We start from the raw sequence: 17,039 nt of genomic DNA on the forward strand, positions 1-17,039 counted from the left end.
GACCCAGGAGTGCGGGGGGGACCCAGGAGTTCGGGAGGGACCCAGGAGTTCGGGGGGGGGACCCAGGAGTTCAGGAGGGACCCAGGAGTTCAGGGGGGGGGACCCAGGAGTTCGGGGGGGACCCAGGAGTTCGGGGGGGACCCAGGAGATCAGGGGGATCAAGGAGTTCGGGAGTTTGGGGGGGACCCAGGAGGTTGGGAGTTTGGGGGACCCAGGAGTTCGGGGAGGGACCCAGGAGTTCAGGGGGATCAAGGAGTTTGGGGGGGACCCAGGAGGTTGGGAGTTTGGGGGACGCAGGAGTTCGGGGGGGACCCAGGAGTTCGGGGGGGACCCAGGAGTTCGGGGAGGGACCCAGGAGTTCGGGGGGATCAAGGAGTTTGGGAGTTCGGGGGGGACCCAGGAGTTCGGGGAGGGACCCAGGAGTTTGGGGGGAACCCAGGAGCTTGGGGTGGGGGGACCCAGGAGCTCGGGAAAGATCAAGGATTTTGGGGGACCCAGGAGTTTGGGGGGATCCAGGAGTTCAGGAGAATCAAGTAGCTTGGGGGACCCAGGAGTTTGGGAGGGACAGAGGAATTGGGAGGACCCAGGAGTTTAGGGGGGACCCAGGAGTTCGGGGGGGACCCAGGAGTTCGGGGAGGGACCCAGGAGTTCGGGAAGGACCCAGGAGTTTGGGAGGGACCCAGGAGTTCGGGAGGGACCCAGGAGTTCGGGGGGATCAAGGAGTTTGGGGGGGACCCAGGAGTTCAGGGGGGACCCAGGAGTTCGGGGGGGACAGAGGAATTGGGGGGACCCAGGAGTTCAGGATGGGGGGACCCAGGAATTCAGGGGGATCAAGGAGTTTGGGGGGGACCCAGGAGTTCAGGAAAACTCAGGAGTTCGGGATGGGGGGACCCAGGAGTTCGGGGGGGGACCCAGGAGTTCGGGGGGATCAAGGAGTTCGGGGAAGGACCCAGGAGTTCAGGGGGATCAAGGAGTTCGGGGGGGACCCAGGAGTCCCGGAGGGGACCAACGAATTTGGGGGGGAACCCGGGAGTTCGGGGGGGACCCAGGCGTCCGGCTCACATGGACTCTCTTGCCGTAGTAGGGGAAATACATGAGGTCGATGGAGCCGTTGGGCGGGAAGAGCTGGAGGGGCCCCAGGAGGGCGGCGTCCTCCTCCCGCTGGGGGGGACATGGGGTGGTCACCCCTGGCCCCTGGTGGTGACACCCCCACCGACCCCCCCACTACTCCCTTAGACCCCCCCCTCAAAATCCGCCCCCTTAGAGCCCCTTTAAACACCCCACAGGGACCCCATTAAATGTCCCCCCACCCAGGGTGGCCCCGTCTACCCCCATATAAGTGCCATATACCCCCAGGGTGGCCCCGTCTACCCCATATAACCCTCCCTTAAATGCCCCCCCCCTCCCCGAACCCCAAATACCCCTCCAATTAACCCCAAATACCCCCCAAACCCCCCATATACCCTCCTCTAAAATACCCCTCGGGAGCACCCTAAATACCCCCCATATCCCCTCAGGGTGACCCCATCTACCCCCATATACACCCATACATCCCACAGGGCTGCACCGTCTATCCCATAGACCCCCCCAGACCCCCGCAGGGCTCCCCCATCTACCCCCATCTAAACCCCTTTGAATACCCCCCCGAATCCCAAATACCCCCCCAATTAAACCCCCAAATACCCTCCAAGCCCCCCCCGTATACCTTTCCCTTAAATACCCCTCGGGACCATCCTAAATATTACCCATACGCCCCCAGGGTAGCCCCATCTACCCCTATATACACCCCCATATACCTCAGGGCGGCCCCATCTACCCCATATACACCCAGGGCGGCCCCGTCTACCCCATATACCTCAGGGCGGCCCCGTCTACCCCATATACACCCAGGGCGGCCCCGTCTACCCCATATACCTCAGGGCGGCCCCGTCTACCCCTATATAACCCCCTTTAAATACCCCCACCCCAAATACCCCCCTGGGATACCCCCCACCCCAAATCCCCCCAGGACCCCCGGTGGTCCCCCCCCCATCCCAGTGCCCCCCAGTTTGGCCCAGTGTCCCCCTCCCTTACGCTGGAGTCCGATTGTGCCTGTGACGACAAAGGGGGAGAGAAAAACATTGGGGACATGGGGACATGGGGGACAACAGGTGACATCAGTGACCCCTTGGGGACACACACACACAAAACAGCATTTTGGGGCGAAACCAGCAGATTTGGGGGTAAAAAAGAGCGGATTTGGGGACATCCAGCGGGATTTGGGGTGAATCTCGGCTATTTTGGGGGAAAACCAGCAGATTTTGGGACACCCAGCAGCATTTTGGGGGTAAACCCAGCAGATTTGGGGGGATGAAACCAGCATATTTTGGGACATCTAGCAAGTTTTGGGGGTGAATTTTGGCTATTTTGGCACATCTAGCAGGATTTTGGGGTGAATCTCGGCTATTTTGGCACATCTAGCGGGATTTTGGGGTGAATTTTGGCTATTTTGGGACGTCTAGCAGGATTTTGGGGTGAAATGAGGCTATTTTGGGGTGATTCTAGCAGATTTTGGGACAACTAGGTGGACTTTGGGGTGAATTCGGGTGATTTTGGGGCTGCCCCCAGCCCTTACCGGGTCGCCCTTTGCTCGGGGCCGCTGGGGAGAGACCAGAGAGACATTGGGGACAATGGGGGACATTGGGGACATTGGGGACAATGGGGACAATGGGGACAATGGGGTCATTGGGGACAATGGGGACATTGGGGACATTGGGGACACTGGGGGACAATGGGGACATTGCGGGCAATGGGGACATGGGGGACATTTGGGGCACTGGGGGCACTGGGGACATTTGGGATGTTGGGGACATGGGGGACATTTGGGGCACTGGGGACATTTGGGGACATTTGGGAACAAGGGGGACATTGGGGACACTGGGGACATTTGGGACGTTGGGGACATGGGGGACATGGGGGACATGGGGGGCGTTTGGGTCACTGGGGACATGGGGGGCTCTGGGGACATTGGGGACAATGGGAGACATTTGGGGACGTTGGGGACACTGAGAGGACCTTGGGGCCACACCCAGGGTGACATGGGGACGCTAGGGGGGACAAATGGGGACACAAGTGACACTGGGGGGACAAATGGGAACACAAATGGGGACACAGGTGACACTGGGGGGGGGACAGAAGGGAGATGGGGACACTGAGGGGACATTGGGGACACTAGAGGGGGCAGAGGACACTTGGGGGGACATGGGGGGTGACACTGGGTGACATTGAGGGTGACATTGGGTGACATTGGGGTGTCACCTTCGCCGCACACTCGACATTGATGCTCTTGTTCCTCCCCGGGAAGAAATTAATGACCTGTGGGGAAAAGGGGGGGTCAGTGCCCAGTATAGACCAGTACAGACCAGTATGAACCAGTACAGACCAGTCTGCACCAGTTCGGGCCAGTATGGACCAGTTTGGACCAGTACAAAGCAAGGCACAACAATAGGAGCTTCCCAGTACCACCAGTTTATCCCAGTGCCTCCCAGTTCAGACCAGTATGGACCAGTGCAAAGCAATGCACAGCAATAAGGAAACCCTCCAAGTGCTTCCCAGTATCACCAGTTTATCCCAGTACAGCCCAGAATGGACCAGTGTCAATCAAGGGCCAGCAATAAGGAACATCCCAGTCCCTCCCAGTGTCTCCCAGTCCTTCCCAGTCCCATTAAAATCAATGCAAACCACCACGGCTTTTCAACTTGAACATCCCAGTGCTCCCAGTCCCTCCCAGTTCCTCCCAGTGCCTCCCAGTGCCATTAAAACCAATACAAAGCACCATGAGTCTTTACAATTGAACGTCCCAGTCCCTCCCAGTGCCTCCCAGTGCTCCCAGTCCCATTAAAATCAATGCACAGCAGCAGAATGCTTTAGAACTTGAACATCCCAGTCTGTCCCAGTGCCTCCCAGTGCTCCCAGTCCCATTAAAACCAATACAAAGCACCATGAGTTTTACAATTGAACGTCCCAGTCCCTCCCAGTCCCTCCCAGTCCCATTAAAACCAATACAAAGCACCATGAGTCTCACAATTGAACGTCCCAGTCCCTCCCAGTCCCTCCCAGTCCCATTAAAACCAATACAAAGCACCATGAGTCTCACAATTGAACGTCCCAGTCCCTCCCAGTGCCTCCCAGTCCCATTAAAACCAATACAAAGCACCGTGAGTTTTACAATTGAACGTCCCAGTCCCTCCCAGTCATTCCCAGTCCTTCCCAGTGCCTCCCAGTTCAACAGAACACCACAGTTCATTGCCAAACCCTTCCCCAGTGACCATCCCAGTCCTTCCCAGTGCCTCCCAGTCCCATTAAAACCAATACAAAGCACCGTGAGTCTTACAATTGAATGTCCCAGTCCCTCCCAGTGCCTCCCAGTCCCATTAAAACCAATACAAAGCACCATGAGTCTCACAATTGAACGTCCCAGTCCCCCCCAGTCCTTCCCAGTGCCTCCCAGTTCAACAGATGACGACAGTTCATTGCCAAGCGCTTCCCCAGTGACCATCCCAGTCCTTCCCAGTGCCTCCCAGTCCCATTAAAACCAATACAAAGCACCATGAGTCTTACAATTGAATGTCCCAGTCCCTCCCAGTCCCCCCAGTCATTCCCAGTCCTTCCCAGTGCCTCCCAGTCCCATTAAAACCAATACAAAGCACCGTGAGTCTTACAATTGAACGTCCCAGTCCCTCCCAGTCATTCCCAGTCCTTCCCAGTGCCTCCCAGTTCAACAGAACACCACAGTTCATTGCCAAGCGCTTCCCCAGTGACCATCCCAGTCCTTCCCAGTGCCTCCCAGTCCCATTAAAACCAACACAAAGCACCATGAGTCTTACAATTGAACGTCCCAGTCCCTCCCAGTCATTCCCAGTCCTTCCCAGTGCCTCCCAGTCCCATTAAAACCAATACAAAGCACCATGAGTCTCACAATTGAACGTCCCAGTCCCTCCCAGTCCCCCCCAGTCCTTCCCAGTGCCTCCCAGTTCAACAGATGACGACAGTTCATTGCCAAGCGCTTCCCCAGTGACCATCCCAGTCCTTCCCAGTGCCTCCCAGTCCCATTAAAATCAATACAAGAGCCCCCAATACACTGAAATACGTCCCTCCCAATGCTCCCAGTGCCTCCCAGTGCTCCCAGCAGCGACTCACCCGGTTGACCTTGAGCAGGACGCAGGGCCGGCCGGTGCTGTAGCCGTAGGTGTCGTCGCCCGGTCCCAGTCCGGCGCAGGGTCCCAGTATGGAGCGGTTGAAGCGACAGGCTCGTTTGGGGTAATTGGGCACCGAGTCGTCAGGCTGCTCGTTGTAGCGCCCGGGGACGCAGGCGGCGTTGCGGGCGGCCTGGACGCTGTCGTTGTACGCTGGGGGGGCACCAGTAACACCAGTGACTCCCAGTATGCACTGGGAGACTCCCAGTACCCTCCCAGTATGATTTTGGGTCGTCCCAGTATGACTTTGGGTCATTCCAGTATGATTTGGGGTCATCCCAGTGCATCCCAGTATGAATCAGGTTTCTCCCAGTAGGGTTTAGAGTCCTCCCAGTATGGATTTGGGTCATCCCAGTAACTCCCACTATGGATTTGGGTCATCCCAGTATGATTTTGGGTCATCCCAGTATGATTTTGGGTCATCCCAGTATGAATTAGGGTCATCCCAGTGCCTCCCAATATGCATTTTGGTCACCCCAGTAACTCCCAGTATGAATAAGGGTCATCCCAGTATGAATAAGGGTCATCCCAGTATGGATTTCGGTCATCCCAGTAACTTCCAGTATGACTAATGTCATCCCAGTATGACTAAGGGTCATCCCAGTATGAATAAGGGTCATCCCAGTAACTCCCACCATGGATTTGGGGCATCCCAGTATGGATTTGGGCCTCCCAGTGACTCCCAGTACAGACTGAGAGACTCCCAGTGCCCTCCCAGTAGGAGTTTGGGGCATCCCAGTATGATTTAGGGTCATCCCAGTATGATTTTGGGCCATCCCAGTATGGGCCAGGGCGGCCTGGACGCTGTCGTTGTACGCTGGGGGGGCACCAGTAACACCAGTGACTCCCAGTATGCACTGGGAGACTCCCAGTACCCTCCCAGTAGGAGTTTGGGTTGTCCCAGTATGAGTTTGGGTCATCCCAGTATGATTTTGGGCCATCCCAGTATGACTTTGGGTCATTCCAGTATGATTTGGGGTCATCCCAGTGCATCCCAGTATGAATCAGGTTTCTCCCAGTAGGGTTTAGAGTCCTCCCAGTATGGATTTGGGTCATCCCAGTAACTCCCACTATGGATTTGGGTCATCCCAGTATGATTTTGGGTCATCCCAGTATGAATTAGGGTCATCCCAGTGCCTCCCAATATGCATTTTGGTCATCCCAGTAACTCCCAGTATGACTAAAGGTCATCCCAGTATGAATAAGGGTCATCCCAGTATGAATAAGGGTCATCCCAGTATGGATTTTGGTCATCCCAGTAAATCCCAGTATGACTAACGTCATCCCAGTATGACTAAGGGTCATCCCAGTATGAATAAGGGTCATCCCAGTAACTCCCACCACGGATTTGGGGCATCCCAGTATGGATTTGGGCCTCCCAGTGCCTCCCAGTACAGACTGAGAGACTCCCAGTGCCCTCCCAGTAGGAGTTTGGGGCATCCCAGTATGAGTTTGGGTCATCCCAGTATGATTTTGGGCCATCCCAGTATGGACCAGGGCAGCCTGGACACTGTCGTTGTATGCTGGGGGGGGCACCAGTAACACCAGTGACTCCCAGTATGCACTGGGAGACTCCCAGTACCCTCCCAGTAGGAGTCTGGGTTGTCCCAGTATGAGTTAGGGTCATCCCAGTATGATTTTGGGTCGTCCCAGTATGACTTTGGGTCATTCCAGTATGATTTGGGGTCATCCCAGTGCATCCCAGTATGAATCAGGTTTCTCCCAGTAGGGTTTAGAGTCCTCCCAGTATGGATTTGGGTCATCCCAGTAACTCCCACTATGGATTTGGGTCATCCCAGTATGATTTTGGGTCATCCCAGTATGAATTAGGGTCATCCCAGTGCCTCCCAATATGCATTTTGGTCACCCCAGTAACTCCCAGTATGAATAAGGGTCATCCCAGTATGAATAAGGGTCATCCCAGTATGAATAAGGGTCATCCCAGTACCTCCCAGTATGAATAAGGGTCATCCCAGTATGTATTTTGGTCATCCCAGTAACTCCCAGTATGACCAACGTCATCCCAGTATGAATTAGGGTCATCCCAGTAACTCCCACCATGGATTTGAGGCATCCCAGTATGGATTTGGGCCTCCCAGTGCCTCCCAGTACAGACTGAGACACTCCCAGAGCCCTCCCAGTAGGAGTTTGGGTCATCCCAGTATGATTTTGGGTCACCCCAGTATGGATTTGGGGCCTCCCAGTGTCTCCCAGTATGGACTAGAGACCTCCCAGTGCCTCCCAGTACAGGCCAGAGACCTCCCAGTGCCTCCCAGTATAAACAGGGAGCCAGCCAGGATCCTACCAGTATGAGTTATGGCCCTCCCAGTATGAGTTAGGGTCATCCCAGTATGAGTTAAGGGTCATCCCAGTATGAGTTAGGGTCATCCCAGTGCATCCCAGTATGGACTGGGAGACTCCCAGTGCCACGCAGGAGGCTCCCAGTGTGATTAAGGGTCATCCCAGTATGGATTAGGGTCTTCCCAGTCCCTCCCAGTCCCCCCCAGTTGCCCCCCAGTTCCCCCCCAGTCCCTCCCAGTCCCCCCCAGTGCTCCCAGTTGCCCCCCAGTTCCTTCCCAGTCCCTCCCAGTCCCCCCCAGTGCTCCCAGTTGCCCCCCAGTTCCTTCCCAGTCCCTCCCACTCCCCCCAGTTGACCCCCAGTTCCATCCCAGTCCCTCCCAGTCCCTCCCACTCCCCCCAGTTGCCCCCCAGTTCCTTCCCAGTTCCCCCCAGTCCCCCCCCAGTGCTCCCAATTGCCCCCCAGTTCCTTCCCAGTCCCTCCCAGTGCTCCCAGTTGCCCCCCAGTTCTCCCCCAGTCCCTCCCAGTGCTCCCAGTTTCCCCCCAGTTCCTTCCCAGTCCCCCCCAGTGCTCCCAGTTGCTCACGCTCCAGGAACTGGTGGAGGCCGCGCACGAGGTGGCTCCAGGTCTGGCTCTGGGTGACGTTGAACGTGACGTCCAGACCCTCGGCCCGGGGGCGGATCATCATCCCTGCGCACCAGGACGGGGTTTGCACGAGGGTTCGCACGAGGACGGGGGGTGCACGAGGACGGGGGGTGCACGAGGACGGGGGTTGCACGAGGACGGGGGGTGCACAAGGATGGGGGGTGCACAAGGATGGCCCTTGCACGAGGACGGGGGTTGCAAAAGGACAAGACGTGCACAAGGACGGGATTTGCACGAGGATGGGATTTGCACGAGGGTTTGCACAAGGGTGGGATTTGCACGGGGATGGGGGTTTTACAAGGATGGGCCTTGCACAAGGATGGGGGTTGCACGAGGACACGATTTGCACGAGGACAGGATTTGCACGAGGATGGGATTTGCATGGGGATTGCACAAGGACCTTGCACAAGGATGGAATTTGCACGAGGACGGGGGTTGCACGAGGACGGGGGGTGCACAAGGACGGCCCTTGCACGAGGACGGGGGTTGCAAAGGGACAAGGCGTGCACAAGGACGGGATTTGCACGAGGATGGGATTTGCACGAGGGTTTGCACAAGGGTGGGATTTGCACGGGGATGGGGGTTTTACAAGGATGGGCCTTGCACAAGGATGGGGGTTGCACGAGGACACGATTTGCACAAGGACAGGGCTTGCACGAGGATGGGATTTGCATGGGGATGGGGGTTGCACAAGGACCTTGCACAAGGATGGAATTTGCACGAGGACGGGGGTTGCACGAGGACGGGGGGTGCACAAGGACGGCCCTTGCACGAGGATGGGGGTTGCAAAAGGACAAGGCGTGCACAAGGACGGGATTTGCACGAGGAAGAGATTTGCACGAGGACGAGATTTGCACGAGGACGGGATTTGCACGAGGACGGGATTTGCACGAGGGTGGGGGGTTTACAAGGATGGGCCTTGCACAAGGATGGGGGTTGCACGAGGACACGATTTGCACGAGGACACGATTTGCACGAGGATGGGATTTGCATAGGGATGGGGGTTGCACAAGGACCTTGCACAAGGACGGAATTTGCACGAGGACGGGGGTTGCACGAGGACACAACTTGCACAAGGACAAGGGCTACACAAGAACTGGATTTGCACGAGGATGGGGTTGCGCAAGGATGGGATTTGCACAAGGGTTTGCACAAGGACGGGCCTTGCACGGGGGTGGGGGTTGCACAAGGGCTCGCACGAGGATGGGGGTTGCACAAGGATGGGATTTGCACAAGGGTTTGCACAAGGACGAGCCTTGCACGGGGGTGGGGCTTGCACGAGGGCTCACACAATGGTGGGATTTGCACGAGGACACTCGCAAAGGCCCGGCTGGCACGGGGCTCACACAGGGGCCTTGCACGAGGACACGCGTCACACGGGGCACACCTTGCACGGGGACGCACCTTGCACGGGAACAGGCCTTCCTTACACGGGGAGACACCTCGCACGGGGACCTTGCACGAGGACGGGCCTCGCACGGGGACCTTGAGAAAGGACACGGCTCGCACGAGGACACGCACCCGTCGCACGAGCGGCAACGTGCAAAAAGCCCCAGCAGCCTCGCACGAGGCCTTTGCACGAGGAGAGCAGGCTGGGCGATGCACAAGAGGGACCCCGATGCAAAAGAGCCCTTGTGCAAATGAACCATCACGCCACCCCTCGTGCAAATGCTTGTGCAAAAGACCCCTCATGCAAAAGACCCCCCGAGTTTCCCTCGTGCAAAGAGCCTCTTGTGCAAACCCTCGTGCAAGGGACCCCCTGTGCAAACAAGGACCCCTCGTGCAAAGTTCCCCTCGTACAAAGGACCCTCTTGTGCAAATCCATCGTGTTACCCCTCGTGCAAAGTCATGCAAAGCGCCCCTCGTGCAAACCCTCGTGCAAAGGACCCCTCATGTTACCTCTTGTGCAAAAGACCCCTTGTGCAAACCCTCATGTTTCCCTCCTGCAAACCTTTGTGCAAAGGGACCCTCGTGCAAATCCTCACGCAAACCCTTGTGCAAGAGACCCCTGGTGCAAAACCTCGTGCAAAGGACCCCTTGTGCAAACCCTCGTGCAAAGGACCCCCTCGTGCAAGCCCTTGTGCAAATCCTCATGCAAAGCATCTCTCACGTGACCCCTCGTGCAAAAGACGCCTCGTGCGAACCCTTGTGCAAAAGACCCCGCGTGTTACCCCTTGTGCAAACCCTCGTGCAAAAGATGCTTTGTGCAAATCCTCCTGCAAACCCTCGTGCAAAGGGATCCTTGTGCAAACCCTCATGCACAGGACCCCTCATGCTACCCCTCGTGCGAACCCTTGTGCAAAGGACCCCTCCTCTTCCCCTTGTGTGAACATTTATGTTTCCTTCATGCAAACACTTGTGCAAATGACCCCTCGGGCAAAGGGCCACTCACGTTGGCCCTTGTGCAAACCCTCGTGCAAAAGATGCCTCGTGCAAATAATCATGCAAACCCTTGTGCAAAGGGATCCTCGTGCAAAAGAGCCCTTGTGTTACCCCTTGTGCAAACCCTCGTGCAAAACACCCCTCATGTTACCCCTTGTGCAAACCCTCGTGCAAAACACCCCTCGTGTTACCCCTTGTGCAAACCCTCGTGCAAAACACCCCTCGTGTTACCCCTTGTGCAAACCCTCGTGCAAAAGACCCCTCATGTTACCCCTTGTGCAAAAGACCCCTCGTGTTACCCCTTGTGCAAACCCTTGTGCAAAGGGTTCCTCGTGCAAAAGACCCTTCATGTTACCCCTTGTGCAAACCCTCGTGCAAAGGGATCCTCGTGCAAAAGACCCCTCGTGTTACCCCTTGTGCAAACCCTTGTGCGAAGGGATCCTCGTGCAAAAGACCCCTCGTGTTACCCCTTGTGCAAACCCTTGTGCAAAAGATGCCTTGTGCAAACCCTCGTGCAAAGGGATCCTCGTGCAAAGGACCCCCCCCGTTATGTTCCCCTTGTGTGAACCTTTATGTTTCCTCGGTGCAAACGCTTGTGCAAACGACCCCTCGTGCAAACCCTCGTGCAAACCCTCGTGCACACCGTGCGCTCACCAGGCGTGTGCAGCCGGTCCTGGTAGGTGGGTTTGTGGGGGTCGACGCTTTGCAGCAAAACCCACATGGTGAGAGCAAAGAGCCCGGCCAGGAAGCCATAGAACACCAGGTAGAACAGCAGGATCAGCCCTGAAAACGGGGAAAAGCACGTGAAACACCCCAAAAAAACGACCCGTCGAGATGAAATAACGATGAAAGTTGAAAATCCGCCCTCGTTAGGGCCAAAAACGCCTCAAAAACGGGCAAAATCCTCCCAGAAAAGTCGGTTTAGAGGAGTAGGGTCAGACCTGGGAAATGGGGGAAAAGGGGGAAATTGGGGGAAAACATCCCAAAAATTCAGCTCTTGGCCCAAAATAACCCCCCAGGAACAAAAATATAATAATAATAATTAAAAACTTCACTCATTAGGTTCAAAAATGCCCCAAAAATGAGCAAAATCCTGTCAGAAAAGTCAGTTTAGAGGAGCAGGGTCAGGCCTGGAAAATGGTGGGGAAATGGGAGAAAAATACCCCAAAAATGACACCCCCCCCAAAATAAACCCCCAGGAACAAAAATAGAATCATAAAAATTGAAAACTTCCCTCGTTAGGGCCAAAAATGCCTCAAAAATGGGCAAAATCCTCCCAGAAAAGTCAGTTTAGAGGAGTAGGGTCAGGCCTGGGAAATGGCGGGAAAATGGGGAAAAGGGGGGAAAACACCCCAAAAATGACACCCCCCCCCAAAATAAACCCCCAGGAACAAATATAGAATCATAAAAATTGAAAACTTCCCTCGTTAGGGCCAAAAATGCCTCAAAAATGGGCAAAATCCTCCCAGAAAAGTTACTTTAGAGGAGTAGTCAGGCCTGGAAAATGGTGGGAAAATGGGGGAAAATGGGGGAAAACACCCCAAAAATGACACACCCCCCAAAATAAACCCCCAGGAATAAAAATATAATAATAATAATAAAAAACTTCCCTCATTAGGGTCAAAAATGCCTCAAAAATGAGCAAAATCCTGTCAGAAAAGTCAGTTTAGAGAAGCAGGGTCAGGCCTGGAAAATGGTGGGGAAATGGGGGAAAAGGGGGTAAAACACCCCAAAAACTCAGCTCTTGGCGCAAAATAAACCCCCAGGAACAAAAATATCATAATAAAAAAATGAGAATTCCCAGGTTAATGAGGAAAAAATGCCCCAAAATGAGCAAAATCCACTCAGAAAAGTCAGTTTAGAAGAGCAGGGTCAGGCCTGGAAAATGGCGGGAAAATGGGGGAAAACACCCCAAAAAATCAGCCCCCAACACAAAATAAACCCCCAGGAACAAATATATAACAATAACAATTAAAACCTTCCCTCATTAGGGTCTAAAATGCCTCAAAAATGAGCAAAATCCTGTCAGAAAAGTCAATTTAGAGGAGTAGGGTGAGGCCTGGAAAATGGCGGGGAAATGGTGGAAATGGGGAAAAGGGGGGAAAACACCCCAAAAAATCACCCCCTGACATAAAATAACCCCTCAGGAAATTAAAGAACACTTTAAAAATGGTAATTTCCACATTAATTGGGGAAAAATGCCACAAAAATGGTTATAAAACCCCAAAGTGAATTGATTTGGAAGAGTAGGGTCAGGCCTGGGAAATGGTGGGAAAATGGGGGAAAATACCCCAAAAAATTATCCCCCTGACCTAAAATAAGCCCCCAGGAAACAAAAAGAAATTTAAAATAATTGTAATTTTTATGTTAATGGGGAAAAATGGCACAAAAATAGGAATAAAACCCCAAAATGAATCGATTTGGAAGAGCAGGTAGGACAGCAGGTTCAGGCCTGGAAAATGGGGGAAAATGGGGAAAAAGGGGGAAAATACCCCCAAAATACCCCAAAATAACCCCCAGGGGGTAAAAAAACACCAACAAAATGCCCCAGATGGGTCAAAACCCCCCAAATAGCTCAGAATTGACCCAAAAATTCACTTTATAAGAGCAAGAAACAGCCCTGGAGGGGATAAAAATGGGGGGAAATGCCCCAAAAATGGGGGGAAATGCCCCAAAAATGGGGGGAAATGCCCCAAAATGGGACAAAATACCCCCCAAGGGGGTAAAAAAGACCCATAAACTGTCCCCTGCTGGGTGAAAAGCCCCAAAATTGCTCCGAATTGACCCAAAAAGTCACTTTCTAAGAACAAAAAACAGCCCTGGGGGGGTAAAATATGGGGGACAATACAACAAAAATAGGGGGAAATGCCCCAAAAATGGGACAAAAAGCCCCAAAATGGGACAAAATACCCCCCAAGGGGGTAAAAAAGACCCATAAACTGTCCCCTACTGGGTGAAAACCCCCAAAATGGCTCCAAATTGACCCCAAAATTCACTTTGTAAGAACAAGAAACAGCCCTGGGGGGGGTAAAATATGGGGGGAAATGTCCCAAAAATGGGGGGAAATGCCCCAAATTGGGACAAAATAACCCCAAGGGGGTAAAAAAGACCCATAAACTGCCCCCTACTGGATGAAAACCCCCAAAATGGCTCCAAATTGACCCCAAAATTCACATTATAAGAACAAGAAACAGCCCTGGGGGGGGTAAAATATGGGGGGAAATGCCCCAAAAATAAGGGGAAATGCCCCAAAAATGGGACAAAAAGCCCCAAATTGGGACAAAATAACCCCAAGGGGGTAAAAAAGACCCATAAACTGCCCCCTACTGGATGAAAACCCCCCAAATGGCTCCAAATTGACCCCAAAATTCACTTTATAAGAACAAGAAACAGCCCTGGGGGGGTAAAATATGGGGGAAAATGCCCCAAAATGGGACAAAATGCCCCAAATTGGGACAAAATACCCCCCAACGGGATAAAAAAGACCCATGAACTGCCCCCTACTGGGTGAAAACCCCCAAAATGGCTCCAAATTGACCCCAAAATTCACTTTATAAGAACAAGAAACAGCCCTGGGGGGGGTAAAATATGGGGGGAAATGCCCCAAAATGCAAAAATACCCCCAAAATGAGACAAAACACCCCAAAAAGGGGTAAAAGCCCAGGGCAGAACCGCCCCCTAGCGGGTCACCCCCCGCCCTCGGGGGGGTCCCGTCGCGCCCCTCCCCCCCCCGCCCATGACCTACTTAAGCGGCCGGAACGCGACAGATGGGGGGGGGGGAGACACATAAACCCACCCCCTGTCCCCCCCTAATACCCCCCCATAGCGGGGAACCCCCTGACATTATAGAGGGGGGTCCCCTCTATTTAACCCCCCCACTCATTTTGCATCGATATTTGGGGGGGGGGCTATAACCCCCCCCCCTAAATTAACCCCCTATTGGAGCCATATGGGGGTGTCCCCTCCGCACTGTCCCCTATAGGAGTGACCTAAACCCCCTTTAAATAAGCGGGGACCCCAAATCCCCCCCCCCCATCATTGCGCCCCCTATAGGAGCGCGCTTTGCACCCCGCTTAACAAGGGGGGGTCTCTATGCACCCCAAATGGTGTTTCCCGCCCCATTTGCACCCTTTACAATTAAAGGGGGGGATCCCCAATATCCCCCCTCCCCCCCCCGCCCAGACCTACCCCAACTGGTCCCAGTTCTCCCCAGGAACCGGCGGCTCCGGGGGTCCCAGATAAACTCCCGCCATTCGGCCATGATTTGCCCGCAGCTCCGCTTCTCCTTGTCCCGAGCCATGATGGGGGGTTCCCCTGTGACCCCCCCGTTAATTCGGTGTCACCCCCCCCGCTCAATTCGCTGTCACACCCCCCCCCACCCCCAAATTAAGCCGGTGTCGCTTCGCTCCGCCCGCGCCGGGACTCGAACCCGCGATTCGCAGCGGCCGCCGCCGCGCCGCCTTATATGGGCTCGGAGGCTCCGCCCACCGCCGCTCGGCCACGCCCCTCATCCAATTAGAGCCTGCTAAAGTCGCTTGGCCACGCCTCTTATGCAAATAAAACTCTGCGAAGCCGCTTGGCCACTCCCCCGCGCATCACCACGCCCCCGCCCGAGAGAATGTGTAGATCCGCCTCGCCCCGCCTATTTATGCTAATGAGGGGGGCGGAGCGTCCCGCGGCGGTTCCCACTGGTTCCCATTGAGAGATTTGGGAAGGGGGGGGCTCTTAAAGGGCCCGCGCGGGGAAGGAGGGGAGGGGGGTACTGGGGGTACTGGGAGGGGTAGGAGGTTGCCCTGGGGGTTACTGGGAGCACCGGGAATCACCTGGGGGGTTACTGGGAGCACTGGGGGCGGTTACTGGGAGCACTGGGGACTCCTCGCCTGGTTCTTAATGAGGGGGCGGGGCTTAAAGAGGGGGTGGGGCCTGTGGTGGTCACTCGAGGTCAAGGATGTGGGGGAGACCCCCCCACACTCCAGCCCTCTCTTCACAGGGGACCCAGGCGTCCGGGGGAGGACCCAGGAGTTCGGGAGGGACCCAGGAGTTCGGGAGGGACCCAGGAGTTCGGGAGGGCTCCCAGGAGTTTGAAGGGACCCTGGAATCCAGGAGGGACCCAGGAATTCGGGGGGGGGACCCAGGCGTCCGGGGGACCCAGGCGTTCCCGGCCGATCGCTCCGGGCTCCCCGGTAACGGCTCGTCCCACCGGGCAGCGCCAGCCAAACCCCCCCGCCTTCCCCCGGACGCCTGGGTCCCTCGGACGCCTGGGTCCCCTGGGGACAGTGGGGAGGGAGGGGGAGGGGGAACCGGACTCCTGGGTCCCCTTGAAACAGTTTAGGGGTGACATCCCGGACGCCTGGGTCCCTCGGAGTCAATGGAGGGCGAGGGTCCCGGACGCCTGGGTCCCTTGTTGGGGGGGTTCCCGGATGCCTGAGTCCCCCATGGTGGATGTGAGGGGACTCTCGGACACCTGGGTCCCCCGGACTCCTGGGTCCCCTGGAGTCAATGTGGGGGGGTCCCGGACGCCTGGGTCCCTCGGAGTCAATGGGGGGTGTTCCCGGACGCCTGAGTCCCTTGGGGGAGTTCCCGGACGCCTGGGTCCCCTGTGGTGAATGGAGGGGGGGCTCCCCGGACGCCTGGGTCCCCCCCCCCGGTCCCGCCCCCCCCAGGGGGATTTGGTTAATCCCGGGCGGGGCTTAATCCGGGCCCGGGGCCACCGGGACCCACCGGGGACAGCGGAGCCGAGCAGGTATTGGGGGGGTGTTGGGGGGGTCCCCGAACGCCTGGGTCCCCTTTGGGGAGGGGGGGTCCCGGATGCCTGGGTCCCCTGGGGTCAAGGGTCAGGGAGCTCCCGAACACCTGGGTCCCCTGTGAGGTGTTAAGGGGGAAGTGAGGGGGTCCCGGACGCCTGGGTCCCCTGTGGGGTTGAAAGGGAGAGTGGGGGGTCCCGGACGCCTGGGTCCTTTTAGGGGTGGGGTCTTCTGGATGCCTGGGTCCCCTTGGGTCAAGGGTCAGGGGTCTCCCGGACGCCGGGGTCCCTTTAGGGTGGATGGTCCTGGACACCTGGGTCCCCTGTGGGAGGGTGAGGGAGAGTGGGGGTGTCCCGGACGCCTGGGTCCCTTTAGGGTGCGGGGTCCCGGATGCCAGGGTCCTTTTAGGGATGGGGTCTCCCGGACGCCTGGGTCCCCTGAGGTCAAGGGTCAGGGGTCTCCCGGACGCCTGGGTCCCTTGAGACAGGGGTGTCCTGAACACATGGGTCCCTTGGGGTCAGGAATGAGGGTCTCCCGGATGCCTGGGTCCCCTTTGGGGGGTTCCTGGACTCCTGGGTCCCTTTGTGGGGGGGTCCCAGATGCTGGGTCCCTTTGGGAGTGGGGGTCTCCCGGACGCCTGGGTCCCTTTGGGGGGTGTTTGTCCCAGACACCTGGGGGTCTCCCGGATGCCTGGGTCCTTTTAAGGGTGGGGTGTCCCAGATGCCTGGGTCCCTT

The 17,039-nt window shown here is 56.3% G+C and overlaps 1 protein-coding gene across 1 annotated transcript; it reads right to left on the reverse strand.

Annotated features, from left to right (window-relative positions):
* Nucleotides 1–1,010: 1,010 nt before the first annotated feature.
* ATP1B2 (ATPase Na+/K+ transporting subunit beta 2) lies at nucleotides 1,011–14,874 on the reverse strand (the record flags this gene model as incomplete). Its single annotated transcript, XM_082076939.1, has 7 exons — nucleotides 14,749–14,874; nucleotides 11,215–11,343; nucleotides 8,119–8,223; nucleotides 5,179–5,387; nucleotides 3,298–3,354; nucleotides 2,074–2,091; nucleotides 1,011–1,161 (listed from the first exon to the last, which is right to left on the reverse strand). Coding segments are annotated over exons 1-7 (781 nt in total), but the record flags the coding sequence as incomplete, so codon positions are not given.
* Between the last annotated feature and the right edge of the window lie 2,165 nt (nucleotides 14,875–17,039).

Source organism: Streptopelia decaocto (assembly GCF_964273445.1).
Source record: "Streptopelia decaocto genome assembly, contig: HAP1_SCAFFOLD_1416, whole genome shotgun sequence".
NCBI classification, from domain to species: Eukaryota; Metazoa; Chordata; class Aves; order Columbiformes; family Columbidae; genus Streptopelia; species Streptopelia decaocto.